Source organism: Diabrotica virgifera, chromosome 3 (assembly GCF_917563875.1).
Source record: "Diabrotica virgifera virgifera chromosome 3, PGI_DIABVI_V3a".
NCBI classification, from domain to species: domain Eukaryota; kingdom Metazoa; phylum Arthropoda; class Insecta; order Coleoptera; family Chrysomelidae; genus Diabrotica; species Diabrotica virgifera.
The window spans coordinates 54,810,685-54,828,661 of record NC_065445.1 but is presented as its reverse complement, the minus strand read 5'-3'; the positions used below and the strand labels follow the sequence as shown (position 1 = coordinate 54,828,661).

Below are 17,977 nucleotides of genomic sequence, written 5' to 3'. Positions count from 1 at the left end.
ACGTAAAGGCGATAAAATACATCCTTGCCTCACTCCACGTCGTATTTCCACTGCTTCCGTCGCGTCGTGTTCCGACCAATGGACCGTGATAGTCGTGACGTCAAATCAATGTTGGCTACTCTGAAATGGTCTCCAAACAAAGCAAAAATTCACACATGGTGTTTGTTTTCGTTTTTATAATTGGAATATATTGCTTGCAGGATGTTTAATTTTTACAAAATGGTAATGTGTTGGGTACCCGTGATTGTAATCAATGCTCATTAGTATATTTCCCACCAAATTTCCAAATAGGACTGGTTAAAAACCTGAAGAAACGCAATAAGTACTATGCAGTGTATAAATCCTTGATTTTGTGTAAGGACATTTATAAAATTAAAAGCAATATGACTGATATGACTAACAAGGATTGTGTCTTTAGAAAAAATGTGCAGATGATTGCTAAAACAAAATAAAATTAAAAATGATTACACAAATCACGTTTATAATCAATTGACAGTTGCTTTGTTTGGAAACTTTTTTGACATTTTGACGTCACACTATCACGGTCCATTCGTATGTTTGCACATTGATGCCAATACAAATTTTTGATAATACGGAGTACATGTGATATATCAACCGACTCGTATTGAAAAGTCGAGCCGGAATATTTAGTTCTGGTGTTGATGTCATTTCCGGTAAAAAAGTTATGACCGGAAGTTAAGCAAAAATGACTCATAATTAGTGAAATCGTATATTAATCGATGCAATGTTTCACAAAGAGTTCAAATATCGACTTCCGGTTCTATTTCCGGTCACGTTGGGGGAAAACCGAGGACTTACGAAGTCAAACTGCTCGTTTTATATATAGATATATAGACACAGATTAAATGTACTTACCCTACATCCTTCAACATTTCGGAAATAAACTTTTTAGCTTCAGAAGCAATTTCATTAGTAAATTTGTACTTGTGTTCCCTGTGTTCTATTAACTGACAATCTCGACAAGTCAACTTGTCACAAGTTTCACAGAACAGTGACAACTTTTCGTGTGGATGATTCATACAGAATAAATTGGATGGGCCACCATTTGTGACATGATGTAATTCGATCAAACCGTCTTCTTTTGGTTTGATGGTGTGGTCTTTTGTTATTTTTAGTCTGAAAAAAATATACCAAAAAAATATAATCTATGTCGAAACCATTCCCTGTTACAAAAGGTTAAAGGCAAGGGTGCTGCTTATCGCCAACACTATTTAAAATATAAATCCAGAAAGCTCTGGAGCAATGGAGTAAAACAGTTGCTAGGATGGGAATAATGATTGAAGAAAACTGCTTAACAACTTTGCTGTTTGCTGATGACCAAGTAACTCTTGCCAACGATGAAAACGATATGGATTATATGCTAAGAAAGTTACAGATCGGGGCCTGAAAAATGGGGCCTATGTATGAACATGGCGAAAACGGAAAATTTTTGAGAATAGGAGATTAAACCGAAGATCCGGAATTAGAGTTAAGAAGTATAAGACAATGTAAGGAATATAGATATTTAGGAAGCATAATATCAGAAGAAGTAACTACAAAAAGAGACATACAGCATAGGATAAAGCAACTCGTATTTTAAATGGTCTACTAGGGTCTAACAAGGTGAAGCTGAACACAAAATTAACAATCTGCAGAACAATTGTGGAACCTATTATAACTTATGGGGTATGGGGCAGAGTGTTGGCAACTCACAGGAAAGGGAAGAAAAAATATAGAAGTAGCGCAAATGCATTACTTACATAGAGCATGAAAGGTATCTAGATTAGAACACGTACCAAATGAGGAAATAAGACGACGGAGAAAGAGTGTATATTTCACGGTTGACCAAGTAGAAACAAAGAAATTGCTATAGTATGGTCATGTTATGAGAATGCCAGAGGAAAGATGGCCAAAAAGAGCATTAAATTACACACCCATAAATAGAAGAGAGGAAGGCCTACAGAAACATGGAAGAAAGGCGTAGAACAGTCTATGGCAGATAGAGCTATAGAAGAAAACGAATGGGTGGCCAGAAAACGATGGCGAGCGAAGTGTGGGATGCGGAGAAGACCGTAGGAACCCCACTTATATATAAAAAAATATACAAAGTTGAATATTATGAACATTAAACTGAGTTATAATTAAAGTTATTAATAAATTCTAATTGTAAATTGAAACATTCTGTTTAAAGACATCATTAAAAATACAATAGAACTACCTTCACTTTACAAACCCACAGTTGCTGTTATCAATTATTACTTGTTTTAAAATGTGAAAGGATTTTTTACAATATTTTTCTAAATAAGATGTGATGGAAATTAACCAGAATTTTAGGATTTAAGCTTTTTGAAATGCCAGATCAGAAGTTTATCAAAATATGTTTCAACATGAGAACTGAAACATTGAATAAGGTTTCATTATTTCGTATTACATATTTATTATTACAAAGCGATAAAATTAATGTCGCACAATGACAATTTGGGGGGCGAACTGTAGAGAGAAGGTTAAGGAGAGAAGGCAGAAACATCGATAGGAGAAGAACAGTTCTCCTATCGATGAAGAAAATTTTAGTTTTGTTTTGTTAGTGGCATTCATCTCGATGAAACTTGTTGGATTCGATTCGTAAAAGCCTTAGGAACCTTTGTGAACTAAAGTGATGATGACGAAATGAAAATTGCATTATTGAACAAGGAAAATGCATTTTCCGAAGCGTTGATAAATGATAAATTTGTAATTCGGAAATAATTGACATAAATGAGTGAGCAAGCACTGGCAGAGTTTCTCAAAACAGATAGAACACGACTTCTACGGAACACAAAAAGAAGTATGGAGAATGATCAGAGGGCAAAGAAAGAAGATGAACGAATTAATAAAAGCGAAACACATTCAGAAGGATACATGGGCAGACTACTTCCGATCTCTATTTGCTAAAGGTGACGATAATGAACCATCAACACCTGCAGTTACGACAAACGAAGAAATAAAAATCGAGGAGGGAGAGGTAAAGGAAGCATTAAGAAAATTAAAAAATAGAAAATCTCCAGGAGAGGACAGAATATCGAACGAACTCCTAAAGTACGGAGGACAAGATCTAACTAAACAACTATTAAAACTAATACAAAAAATAATAGAACAAAACAGAATACCACAAGAATGGATATCAAGCATCCTAATACCTCTCTTCAAAAAAGGAGACAAATCAGACCTGGAGAATTACAGAGTGTTTAACTTATTAAACACAACATTAACATTAACAACAAAAGTGATAACAAACAAATTGAATGAAATTATAACATTAGCAGAAGAACAACAAGGTTGTAGGTCGGGAAGTTCATGCACTGACGCTACATTTATAATGAGGCAAGTTCAAGAGAAATCGTTGGAATACAACAAACCTGCATATTTATGTTTCGTGGACCTTAAGAAAGCATTTGACACGGTCACATTAAAGGACGTTATCCACTTGTTATACTCGAGAGAGGCACCTCTGGGAATAATTAAAACGATAGAAAACGTCTACCAGAACAACACAATAAAAGTAAAAGTGGAAGATGAACTAACTGACCCAATTGAAGCCGGCAATGGGATAAGACAGGGGGATTCCTTGAGTCCTTTATTGTTCAACCTGATCATGGACGAAATAATAAAAAAAGTAAGAACTAAAAAAGGATACCAAATGGGAGAAAAACAATTTAAAATAATCTACTATGCGGACGATGCAATACTAATCTCTCAAAGTGAAGATGATTTACAACGTATGCTGCACCAATTCAACATAGTCGCCAGAAAATTTAACATGTTAATTTCCTCAAAAAAGACAAAATGCATGGTTATAACAGCAGATCCAATAAGATGTAAATTGGAGCTGGAAGGTCAGATAATAGAACAAGTGATGGAGTTTAAATACCTAGGCATCACACTATATAAGTAGCTCGAAAGGAAGGAAGGAAGACTCGAAACAGAAGTGGAAGATCAAGTGAATAGAGCAAACAGAGCCGCAGGTTGCCTGAATGACACAATATGGAGAAATAAAAATATCGGAAAAGAAATGAAAGGCAGAATTTACAAAACAGTCATCAGACCAATAATGACATACGCGGCAGAAACATGACCCGACACAGAGAGGACAAAAAGATTGCTCGAAACAGCGGAGATGAAAACCCTTCGAAAAATCGATGGTAAGACTCTATGGGACAGAGCTAGAAGTACAGATATACGACGGAGATGCAAGGTGGATAACATTAACAACTGGGTAAGAAACAGAAGAATAGAATGGAATGACCACATAAGCCGAATGACAACAAATAGGGTAGTCAGGACAGCGAGAGACGGTTCCCCAATAGGAAGACGATCAGTGGGAAGACCACGAAAACGATGGAACGACAACTTACTAGAGACACATTGAAAAAACAGAGTCATGTCTATACAAAAAGAAGAAGAAGAAGAAGAGTTCAATATTATTAATCGGAGGTTTTTGAGTTCGCTGAACACGAATATTACGACGAAGATGGTCTCCGAGGCACCAGGTGCCTCGGAGACATCGGTGCCTCGGAGACACCATAATATTGAACTCATTTATGTCAATTATTTCCGAATTACAAATTTATCATTTATCAACGCTTCGGAAAATGCATTTTCCTTGTTCAATAATGCAATTTATATTTCGTCATCATGATAACTTCAACTAAAGCGATGATGACGAAATGAAAATTTCATTATTGAAGAAAGAAAAGGCATTTTCCGAAATGCATTTCGATGTGTTGAAAAATGATAAATTTGTAATTCGGAAATAATTGACATAAATGAGTTCAATATTATGGTGTCTCCGAGGCACCGATGTCTCCGAGCCACCTGGTGCCCCTGAGATTATCGTCGTCATTATATTCGTGTTCAGCGAACCCAAAAACCTCCGATTAATAATATTGAACTCATTTATGTCAATTATTTCCGAATTACAAAATTATCATTTTTCAACACTTCGAAATGCATTTCGGAAAATGAATTTTTCTTGTTTAATAATACAATTTTCATTTCGTCATCATAACTTTAGTTCACAAAGTGTTCTAAGGCTTTTACGAATCGAATGCAAAAAGTTTCATCGAGATATATGCTGCTAACAAAACTAAAATTTTTGTAAAGTTTCCAGAATTTGTGCGTCGATTCATCACTATAGATAAGATTTGGATCTATCACCATGATCCTAAATCAAAACAAGAGGCTAAAGAGTGGTGTTGACCTGGTACTTCGGCTCCAAAACGAGTTCTTGTCCAGAAATCGGCTAGAAGGTGTTAGCATCCGTTTTTTGAGAGCGAGAGGAATTTTGTTTGTGGATTACTTGCAAACTGGTAAAATGATAAATTATGCATATTATTGTAAACTATTAGACCAGCAGATGGAAAACAATTGTGAAAAAAGACCCGGTTTGCGGAAGAAAAAAAATTTTTTTTATCCAGCACAATGCACCGTGTCATATGAGCATTTTAACCAAGGCTAAAATACACGAATTAAAGTTCGAATTGGAACATCCAGTGTATTCATCAGATTTGACCCCTAGTGACTTCCATCTGTTTCAATACCTAACTTATTGAATAGCCTAATAAACTCCTGGACAAAATTAACGCACCACTTTAATTAATCTAAATATTTAAAATATGAACACAAAATAAAACTAAGTTACATTGAAATAATAATAAACACCTACAAATAAAACCGTCTATTTTTGTATTTTTACCTACAAATAAGTCTAACATGACTTTATCATGACCTTAATTTGCATTATTGTTTCTTTGAAAATTTGCTTTTGCCGGAAATGCGTAAATACGCTAGCATAACTCCAAATTGCAAAAAGAAAAAAATCAGTAAAGTAACACAATAAAATGCATCTGGGTCAACACTAATACCGTGTAGGCCCTCCTCTACTTTTTACGACTGCATTTATGCGTCGAGGCATGCTTGATATCAAATGTTCAACAAAAGCTTGCAGAATATTCTCCCACTCTTCAATAACGGCCTCAATGAGTTCATGAGTTGGTTGTGATTGGCAATAGGGGGTCTACGACTTCGAATCTTTTTTTCGAGATAGTCCCATAGATGCTCTATAGGATTCATGTCCGGACTGTTAGGTGGCCACTCTAATAATGGAATATCAACATCATTTAGGTAGCCAATAACCTGTCGAGGCACATAGGACGAGCGTTGTCTTGCACGAATAAAAAATTAGGTCCAAGAAACGGAGCAAAAGACATTTCATGTTCGACAATAATGTTGTCTAAGTAATAATGGGCATTCATAGACCTCGTACGTATGGGGACCAACTCCGTACGAGCTTCAAAACAAATTCTCCCCCAAAATATTTTAGAGCCACCACCAAAAGGTACTTTAGGAGAGATATTGCAGACGACAAACCTTTCTCCTCGCCTTCGCCAGACACGCTCACGACCATCTGGAGCTATTAAGCTTACTCTAGTCCAGCGATTCTCAAACTGTGGTACATGTACCACTGGTGGTACAATTCATTACTTGCGGTGGTACACAAAACACAAAAAAAATTTAAAATGGTACTTAGTAACTCTTGATAATACACTCTAAAAATACAGGGTGTAACAAAAATACAGGTCATAAATTAAATCACATATTGTGGAACCAAAAATAGTTCGATTGAACCTAACTTACCCTATTACAAATATGCACACACAAAAAGTTACAGCCCTTTGAAGTTACAAAATAAAAATCGATTTTTTCCAATATACCGAAAACTATTTGAGTTTTCTTATTGAAAACGGACATGTGGCATTATTATGACAGGAAAATCTTAAAAAAAATTCTGCACCTCATAAAAATTTTATGGGGGTTTTGTTTCTTTAAACCCGCCAAACTTTTGTGTACGTTCCAATTAAATTATCATTGTGGCACCATTAGTTAAACACAATGTTTTTAAAACTTTTTTGCCTCTTAGTAATTTTTCTAACTAGTTTTTATCAAAATATTTTGAATATTTGTCAAATCCACCACATATTTGTATACTGTTAAGTACGATTATAGAGACCCTATAATAATATGAAAATTTATTTATAAATTACAGATTTTATAAGTATATTTTGAACCATATTAAAAAAGAAGCAACATCTCGATAAAAGGTGCCTTATCGGAAAAATACTAAGAGGCAAAAAAGTTTTAAAGACACTGTTTTCAACTAATGGTACCGCAATAATAGTTTAATTGAAACGTACACAAACATTTGGGGGGTGTAAAGGCACAAAATCTCCATAAAATTGTTATGTTAACATATTAAAAAAGAAGCCGCATCTCGATTAAAACTGGTATATCTAAAAAATACTAAGAGGCAAAAAAGTTTCAAAAACATTGTGTTTAACTAACGGTATCACAATAATAATTTAATTGGAACGTACATAAAAGTTTGGGGGGGTTTAAGGGAACAAAACCCCCATAAAATGTTTATGGGGTGCACAAATTTCACTATAATTTCTTTTTAAGATGTTCCTGCCATAGTCATGCCACATGTCCATTTTCATTAAAAAATCTCCAATAGTTCGATATATCGGAAAAAATCGATTTTCATTTTGTAACTTCAAAAGGCTGTAACTTTTTTTGTGTGCATATTTGTACTATGGTAAGTTAGGTTCAATCGAACTATTTTTGGTTCCAGAATATGTTATTTAATTTATGACCTGTATTTTTGTTACACCCTGTATATGTGGTACCAAAAATAATAAAAAGAACTGTAGGTGGTACATGACTCAAAAAGTTTGAGAACCGCTGCTCTAGTCTCATCGGAGAAAAGAACTCGTTTCCAATCATCGATGGTCCAATTTTGATGCAATCTTGCAAAATTCAATCTCTGAATCCTGTGTTCTCTGGTAAGCAAGGGTTTTTTGGCCGGTTTCCTGTTGCTCAATTCTGCTTTATGTAAACGTCTTCTTACTGTTCGAGGCGATATCGCGACATTGCGAACATCTGCTAGTTCATTTTTTAGCAAATTGCCGGTGACTCTCCTATCTCTGAGAGCACGTTGTCTCAAAAAACGATCACCAATTTGATTAGTGCAACGTTTTCGCCCTTGCCCTGGTCTTCGATGGTACGGCCCTGTTTCATTATATCGCCTCACCTTGCGACTGATGCTGGAATGATGTCTTCCTAACAAACCTGCAACGCATCGCATTGAATATCCTTCATCTAGGAGAGTCGATGCTCGCACTGCCTCCTCCACTGACAAATTTCTTTGGCGGTTCATTTTTTATTTGATTTTTATGCCAATGAACTTCCAAACATGCATGTGATGAAAAATATCACAATAAAAAGCTTGTTTCTCACAAGCACTTTGCTTTAATCGGCACTTTTTATGAAAAGTTTAACTCACTTTTAGTCTAAAACGAAGTTTAATACAAATTATTGTTAAAACAAGGTCCATAGGCAACTTAGACAGTAAATTATCAGTAAATAAAGATTATTGAGAAAAATATGAGTGGTGTGTTAATTTTGTCCAGGAGTTTAGATTGAATTTGTTAATGTTATATCCATAATAAACTATGCACTCACCTTTGATGTGCTTGCACACAATTATCACAAATAAATTCTGAGCAATCTGCACAGTAACTGGTTGCAACAGCATCGTCGCTACAGTTGTTGCATTTCATATCAGCATTTTTGTTGGGATCTTCATTGTTACTGGCCAATTCAAGCAGGAACTGATTTTCTATTATGTGAGCTGGGTTACATTCTATGCCACAAGAAGGGCAGTCTATTTGAACTGAAATCATAAAATAAAATCTATTAGGTGACACCAAAAAATAGGTTAAAAATTGTTTTAATAATCTTCATCTTATTATACCTTCTTACGTCGAAGGTGTGTGACCCACCATTTGGGTGTAAGGAAAATGTGCGAAACAAAGATCCGGAGTGGTGGTCACACGAAATAAGAGAGTTGGTAGATACCAAAATGAAAGCATATCGACGGCGGAAAGGCAGGACCTCGTAACTGAAATATTTGTATAAAATGAGTTACTTCGGTTTTCGCTTTAAAATAAGTGTATCGGCACCTATTAGACTTAGACAGCGGTTACAGCTGGGAAATTTTTCGGAAGGCTTCCCCAGCTGTAACCACTGTTTAATAGGTGCCGATACACTTATTCTAAAGCGAACCTCATTTTAAACAAATTTTTCAGTTACGAGGTCCTGCCTTTCCGCCGTCGATATCGAATCTGGCTTCAAACACAAAATCCAGAAGACTGGAGTACATACACTTACTGGAATAGGGAAGTTAATAAAAGTGTGTCCAAAAGAAAGAACGAAACGTAAGACAAAAAATGTGAAGAAATAGACAGATATATAGGTGGAATTCGAGTATCTGAAGCATATAAGTTTATGGGAAACCTCAGAAAAAATCACAAAGGAAGAGGGAGATTAAACCCCATAAGTATGTCAGAATGGAAAGAATATTACAAATCTTATAATTTTTGAGTTATTTATAAAAAACCGCTTTAAAACACGTATTTTTTCACGAAAAATTAAAATTTTTGATCTTTAATAACTCAAAAAATATTAAAATTAGAAAATCTACGGTTTCGTTTTGATTTAAATCTGTCTCCTGCCATTCCCCGATAGTACTATTTCTAGGTCTACCTGTTGTCAAGGAGGCTCTGCAGAAGACAAACTGTTCTCGGTACAAAAATAAAACGATTTATACTGTAGTATGGTTAGAACGCCCTCTAACGGGGAGCATATTTACAGATGCTCCTACACTACAACACCAGAGTGCTTAAATCGGTCAGCCTTTGATATTCACTATTACGCTACAAACCCTCATTGATTTCGGCACCTATTAAATTATAAGACATCTATTAAATTTTGGTGTTTTTAAGTTTTTATTGCAATTAATATTATTGTAAGTATTGTATATTTATATTTCAATTTATTGGTTGAAAAACAGGAATAGAAATGTCTTTTCTTTTCTGAAAAATGTCTTTGGCAGAGCCCATTAGCCAGATTTGTTGTGATTGATTGCAGATTCATAGTCATAAATTTCTTATTTCATAACATAAGTACATACCTACTACAATATTATTTTTATAGATACATAGGTACATTTTGTTGCTTTACTTTTTTTATAGAAATTTTTTTATAGAAATGTCGAAATTTTTAATAGAAATGTCTAAACTGCAATAAACCTAGCATACTTAAGAATGTGTTTTTTGGCCCTAACCCGAGAAACAAATAAAACAACATTATTAGAAATTACCGAAACAGGTCGACTTTTGATTTTAATTTATGATATCTCGACACCTGATATGAAAAACATTGTATCTCCACTTACAATGTTTTTCAACTATGGCTTAAATAGCATCTATAAACGATAACCTTCAATTTGGTCTAAGGACTTTTATCCTATCTTATGTAATTATAAAGTTATTTAACAAAATAACCTCATTGTAAGTGCAAATTTTTTATCACTGGGTGGAAAAAACGTTGTAACCAATGTTACAATATTAAATTTTTTTATTATTGATGAAAATTTTTTACTAAAACATTGTAACATGGGATACAATGTTTTTCTCGAAACATTTATTGAGTAAGTTTTTATACCTGCATTGTAAGTTGTGATACAAGAAAGCAATGTAGTGGAATATTACGATGAACAACATTGTAAGTCAATATAGTCAGGAGGTAAATTCTATATTATTAACTGCTGAGCATAGTAAGCATGCCTCAAATCGAAAAAACTCACATAAAAATACTAGTTTAGAATTTCAAACAAAAATAATAACACCTATATCATTCACTGCTGAACTAACTTCTACTGATGAAACTCCGATAATTAATGGTCACAGTGGATTGCACGCTCAAGATACATCGAGAGTGGAAACTTCTACGTGCACCGAAGATACAAGTTCACCATTAGATACGTCTGCTAAGGAAAAACAATACCCCAAGAAGAAAAATCTTGGAAGGAAGAGACAAAGGAATCCTAGTGTTTGGAAAATGAATGTCTTGAAGAAACTGAGGAACTCTGGCCAAGAATATACTGGCAAAACTGGAAAATTATCGAAAATTAGAGAACTGGGACCTGGATGTAACGATAAATGTACCAGAAAATGTAAATGGAAATTATCTGAAACTGAAGACTCGATTTATTTAATAATTTTTGGGCAATGGCTGATCATGACCAACAAAGCGAATATTTATGTAGATTTATGCTCTCAGACAAGAGAGGAAAGTTGCAAAGCTAAAAGAGTCCAGAAGACACTGGACATATAAATATAATTTACAGTTGGCAGAACACCGACTTCAAGTTTGTAAGAAAACATTTTTGGACACTTTTAACATAACAGATATATGGTTAACTACACTATTCAAAAAAATTGATAGTCATGAAGGCGGAGGCCGTATACCTGGAGATATGCGTGGTCGCCACAAGAACAGGGCAAATGCTGTAGACGAAAGCACGAAAGTATTAAAAATTCGATTCGTGCGCATATAAACTCTATTCTAGCAAAAGAATCCCATTACGTAAGGCAAAGAACAAGTAAGATGTATTTTGATGAGTCTTTAACTTTTCCCAAATTGTATTTATAATGAATGGATGTTAGAGAATCACCCATGCGATAAACCAGCCACCAAAAGTCAGTACAGAAACATATTCAATACTGAGTTTAATATCGGTTTTTTTGCACCGAAAAAAGATATGTGTCTTACTTGCAATCTACATAACACTAAAGCAGAGAAAGACCAAATAAAAAAAGAATATGCTTTACATATTGCAAATAAATGTGTTGCACGTGAAGCCAAAAATCGCGATAAAGAGGTTTCTAAGAAAACAGAAACGGTTGTAACTGCCTGCTTTGATTTGCAAAAAATATTAACTACGCTCCAATCAGAGTATCAAAGGTTATTGTTATGCATGGGATGAAACCACAGGTAAAAAGGGTCTAATGAAATAAGTAGTGCGCTATTTGATTTTATTAAGAGAAAAGTTACTGGTGGAGCATTAGAGTTTAGATTTTATTCAGAATGTTGTGGAGGACAAAATCGAAATCGAATAATATTTTTAATGTATATTTATGCAGCTAAGATCATGAATATTAATATTACACACACGTTTTTTGAGGTGGGCCACTCTCAATCTGAGGGTGATTCAATCAATGCACGCCCTTATTGAGCGAAGAAAAAAGAACCAATTGTTTATGTACCACAACAGTGGTATACACTGATAAGGTGTGCTAAAGTCACAGGAAAACCATACGATTTGAAAGAACTAAGTCAAAATGACATCTTGGACTTTAAATCAATGTTAAAGAAAATACCGAATTGGGATTTAGATATAGGTAAACGCCAAGTTTTCTGGTCGAGAAAGACCAAATAAAAAAAGAATATGCTTTACATATTGCAAATAAATGTGTTGCACGTGAAGCCAAAAATCGCGATAAAGAGGTTTCTAAGAAAACAGAAACGGTTGTAACTGCCTGCTTTGATTTGCAAAAAATATTAACTACGCTCCAATCAGAGTATCAAAGGTTATTGTTATGCATGGGATGAAACCACAGGTAAAAAGGGTCTAATGAAATAAGTAGATCATGAATATTAATATTACACACACGTTTTTTGAGGTGGGCCACTCTCAATCTGAGGGTGATTCAATCAATGCACGCCCTTATTGAGCGAAGAAAAAAGAACCAATTGTTTATGTACCACAACAGTGGTATACACTGATAAGTTGTGCTAAAGTCACAGGAAAACCATACGATTTGAAAGAACTAAGTCAAAATGACATCTTGGACTTTAAATCAATGTTAAAGAAAATACCGAATTGGGATTTAGATATAGGTAAACGCCAAGTTTTCTGGTCGAAAATACAATACGTAAAAATATATAAAGGACAACCACATATTATTAGTTTTCAGTACGATCTTATTTCTGATCAATTATCGTTTATAAACTTAGAATGCAAACCAAAATCGAGCAAAAGGGCTACCAAATCCAGGAATAAAAATATACACAATTTATGGGAAGTACAAATTCCTTTAACATATAATGGGTTACTTCCCATAACCACTTCAAAATAAAAAGATCTTGTTGCTTTGTGCTCTGGTAAAGCTATACCAGAGCAATATTGCAGTTTTTATTTAAATCTTCCCCACTCTCAACAAACGGAATATTCGGATGATGAATCTGAATAAAAGTTTGCAAGGGGTTAATTTTGTTTATTTTTTAATAGAATATAAACTTTTTTATAATTTGTAAATGTTCATTTTGTAATAAATAAATCTAAAAGATATTATTTTATTTACCTACTTCTTGTTAGTATGTATGACGTAAATTCTTAAATATTACTTGTCTGAGCAAAAAGATCACGTTTCAAGTAAAACCAATAAAATAAATTAATTATAATCTCTTTATTTGGATATTTACTGATTAGTTACAATTTATATGCACCTAACCAAAGAAACATACTCTGTTGAAATATCATTGTATGAACCACTTACAATGATTTTCACCTAAAATTCTGAAAAAATTTGCTATTGTAACTCGACCTAAATCAGGACCAGTAATGTTGACAACAATGTGATATGTAAAAGTGAAAAGCTGAGAAAAAGTTATAAAATATGGATTAATAACATTACAAAAAAATATAAAAGCTGACCCAGTAAAAAAATAAAATGTTTTGGAAATTTCTTTAAATGGCTCTCCTGTAAACTAAGCAAAAGTGAGTTACAATGTTTTTCATATCAGGTGTCGATCTGGCATTGTATTTTAGGCCTGGATCCCGCGTATGAAAAAAAAGTTGATTAATAGCAAGCTGAAAATTTGTTAAAGGGTGTCTAGTCGGACAAACTTTGGGACATCTTGGACATTAAAGCACCCTATGTAACGCACAGCTGAATGTGGCTGAATTTTTATGTTTGTGCGTCACAGTGTTGCCATGCTGTTTTCTATATATTTCTTTCATAATTTCAATCAATGTTAAATGTACCTACAAGAATAATAGAATAATAACGTTTACTTCTCCGTCATTATACTTGGTATAATGACAAATGAAGTGTCAAATTAAAGCTTATAATCCAAGGATAGTACTAAAGGTGAGAAGTTAGACCTAGGTTGTCTGTCCGTCTGTCTGTCTGACCGCGAAAACCTATATATACATAACATATTAGAACATACCTAAAATACACAAAAATGATACATTTCACACACAAATATAATATCACAAAAAATTGTAACGTGATAGTATGAAAAAATAGAGGATACGGCAACGGTGTTACATGTGACGGTCGGATCCAATGCCAATATCTACACAGACATATTAGGGTGCGCTAATATCCAAGATGTCCAACTTTGATATATGGGAACACTCGAACAGGGGAAGTTTTAATTGTGGAACAGGTTAAAAATTTGGAACGGTCAGACCACGAAAACGGCACATGTATTTTGTCCGACAGAACAGACTCAAACTCTCCGAACATAGATTAAACGCTCATGCAAAAATCAGACTGTTATTTATCACCAAATGGGCGTTTTAATGAGTGGAACATGTATGTCAAATGACAGGAATTATGACAGGTGATAAATAGCAGTCTGATTTTTGCATGAGAGTTTAATCTCTGTTCGGAGAGTTTAAGTCTGTTCTGTCGGACAAAATAAATGTGCCGTTGTCGTGGTCTGACCGTTCCAAATTTTTGACCTGTTCCACAATTAAAACTGCCCCTGTTCCAGTGTTCCCATATATCAAAGTTTATCCGACTAGACACCCTTAAGCTATTAACAAATTTTCAGCTTGCTATTAATCAACTTCTTTTTCATACACGGGATCCAGACCTATTTATGATATTTGGTTTATATTATATTTGGTAAATCCGTCTGGACGTGATGACGTAATGAATGACTTTTTAAAGCAGAATAGGGGTCGTGTGCTAGCTCATTTGAAAGGCAATTCAATTCTCTATTCAATAATAAAAACATTAACATAAGTGTTTATACAGGGTGTCCAAAATTTTTTTTATAATAAATTAATTGACACAAAGGACACATTAAACAGAAATAAAATTTTTATTTGGCAAATAAACATTACTTTCCGCTTAAATTAAATGTTCAAACTGTCAAGAGGCAGGTGGGTGGCAGCTAAAACATTGAATTTAAGCAAAAAGTAATGTTTATATTTGAAATAAACATTTTATTTCTATTTTCCGACAGCAGTAAATTGTATTTTGAATTAAATAAACTGCTCAAAGTCTTCTTTTTGTGTCAATCAATGTAATTAAAAAATTGTTTTTGGACACCCTGTATAAATAATTATGTTAATAAAAAAACATGTCTAGTAGGATGTAGAATAACATTTTTGGATGGTTTATGTTTTATAACATTTTATGTTATGTGCTATTTTTTTATGTTTTATGTGCTATTAGATTGAAAACTTTGATTTTTGATAGTAGTTGCCGCTCCATTTCGTTCGTTGCAATTCGTGACTGCACGCCGGGGTTTGTCTTAGTTGGGTCAGAGAGAGCAGCATATGTGCCTCCCGATGAGAGACTAATAAGTTTCGAAACCGGTAGAGGTGCTTGCTGACTCTCTGATTGAACTGGAATAATGATGCGGTTGTAGTTTCGTGTTGCAACGAAATTGAAAATGGTTATTCATTTTTGAATTATGTTAATGTTTATATTACTGAATAGAGGATTGCATTGTCTTTCAAATGAGCTATCACAAGACCCCTATTCTGATTGAAAAAATCATCGATTACGTCATCACGTCCAGACAGATGACGTCACTAGTATGATATATATGCCAAAAAATCATAAATAAAAATCGACCTGTTTCGGTAATTTCTAATAATGTTGTTTATTTAGTTAATAATGAATTTATGCGTTACTTTATAGACCACTGTATACGAGTTATTATATCTGTACTTATAAATAAATAAAAATAAAAAATATTTATTTGTTTTTTATTCATTGGCGTTTTTTTTTAATTCTTGTTTTATTTGTTTCTCGGGTTAGGGTAAAAAACACATTCTTAAGTATGCTAGGTTTATTGCAATTTCGACATTTCTATTTGAACACAATAAATTGAAATATACAATACTTACAATAATATTAATTGCAATAAAAGCTTATTAGGCACCATAATTTAATAGATGTTTTATAATTTAATAGGTGCCTAAATCAATAAGGGTTTATAGCGTAATAGTGTATTTCAAAGGCTAACCGATTTCAGCACTGTGGTGCCGTAGTATAGGAGCATTTGTAAATATGCTAACGGGTAAGTGAAATGAATGTCGACTCGATTCAAGTTCTCTGTTTAACCCAGATATGACGATATCAAAAGGCACCGCTAGGAAAATATTCCAATATGCGGTTCAGAGAACCTGTATGAAACGAGTCTTTGTACTCTAATACAGAATATGACATTAGTAAAATTAGAAAATCTACGGTTTCGTTTTGATTTAAATCTGTCTCCTTCCACCCCCCGATAGTAGGTACTATTTCTAGGTCTATCTGTTGTCAAGGAGGCTCTGCAGAAGACAAATTTACACCAAAACGTCCGTAGTTCTCAGTACAAAAATAAAACTATTTACACCGTAGTATGGTTAGAACGCCCTCTAACGGGATCTAATTAAATATTCATCTATTTTGATATCTTAATGTAACAAATTTTGCTCAGAATTTATACCTCTATTTATTTATGGTGTTAATTTTAATAAAATAATTTTCACCCCCGAGAAGGGGTGGCATCCACAACTAGGGTAAAAGCGCAAGTTGGCATCGTGTCACTTTTGTTTCTTGTAAGTATTCTCTTACTACTCACCAATTTTCATGAAAATCGATGGAGGTTCAACGAAATCGGAGGTAAAAACCTTCAGTCGCTGCACTAATACTATACTACAAATGTCAGTAGTTGCTCGAGGGCTGAGAACAGTCCTAACAGTTCTGAGAACAGAATAGGGTTCCAAGCGACAGTTTGTACAAAACTTGTTTCTTAACAGAAATCTATTTTTCTTTGAATTCTGCATCGAATGGTATTGAAAGTTCTGCCATTCGTTGACAGATATCAGATATATAAAGTTAGATGTCAGTTTTATCAGTTAAAAATATCATTTTCTTGTTTTACAATGTCCCCTGTGTCCGAAAATGAATCTTGGGCGGATTATTGTAGCTCCGGCTCTGAATATCTACCAGAAAATAGCAATGAAAAATTACGAAAATAATGAATTTGAGTAAATTAATTAAAATAGTTAAATATAATTAATAAATAAATTAATTAAGCAAATTAATTGATTAAAATAATTAATTTGAGTAAATTTCTGTTTCCTTAATTTGTTTCTTCCTTTGCTTTTCCAACATCATGGTATAGGCTATTATTGTTGTCAGTGCTACAAAGGCAATAAAGTCTACAATGGTGACATAATATGTCATAATATGACATTTTTAAAATTTATTTAGGGACACAAAGTTCCAAGTGCAGCGGTTACAGTGCCCTAAGGTTCCAAGTACAAGTGTATCATTAAGAAAAAACCATGAAATTTGCATTTTATACCACAACGACAGCATTGATTTAAGAATCACTGTACATATTACCAAATCCTTAAACAATAATATATAACATCTAGTACAGTATAATTTTGTCAAAACCGTTTTATTTGACAGCAAACTTTAAAATTCGTTTCCTGAAAATTTTTGTGAATGTCGCTTAGAACCCAATGGTTTTCAGCCCTAACACAAATACATACTTAGTATGTATTTGTATGTATTTGCGTGATGTGATTAGTGTTCCTTTATCCGCGGTTTCACATAACCGCAATGATGTGAGGAACTTGCCCGCAGATACGGGGCAATACTGTAGTAATAAACTTAATGAGGAAGTCAGAATTGGTAGATAAACAAAAAATATAAATACATACTTATTTAATGACATCCTTAAAACAAATAGAGCAAATGCAAAAAAAAATGGGAAGCAATGTTTCATCTGAACA

The 17,977-nt window shown here is 33.8% G+C and overlaps 1 protein-coding gene across 4 annotated transcripts in view; it reads right to left on the bottom strand.

Annotated features, from left to right (window-relative positions):
• Positions 1-17,977, bottom strand: part of LOC114326572 (E3 ubiquitin-protein ligase TRIM33) — a 184,986-nt gene that overhangs the window by 61,420 nt on the left and 105,589 nt on the right. For all 4 annotated transcript variants that reach the window (XM_028274968.2, XM_028274969.2, XM_028274970.2 and 1 more), the window contains exons 3-4: positions 8,557-8,767; positions 877-1,137 (exon numbers count right to left, since the gene is read on the bottom strand). In XM_028274968.2, the coding sequence (XP_028130769.2) occupies positions 877-1,137; positions 8,557-8,767 (472 nt within the window). The remainder of the gene's footprint in view (positions 1-876; positions 1,138-8,556; positions 8,768-17,977) is intronic.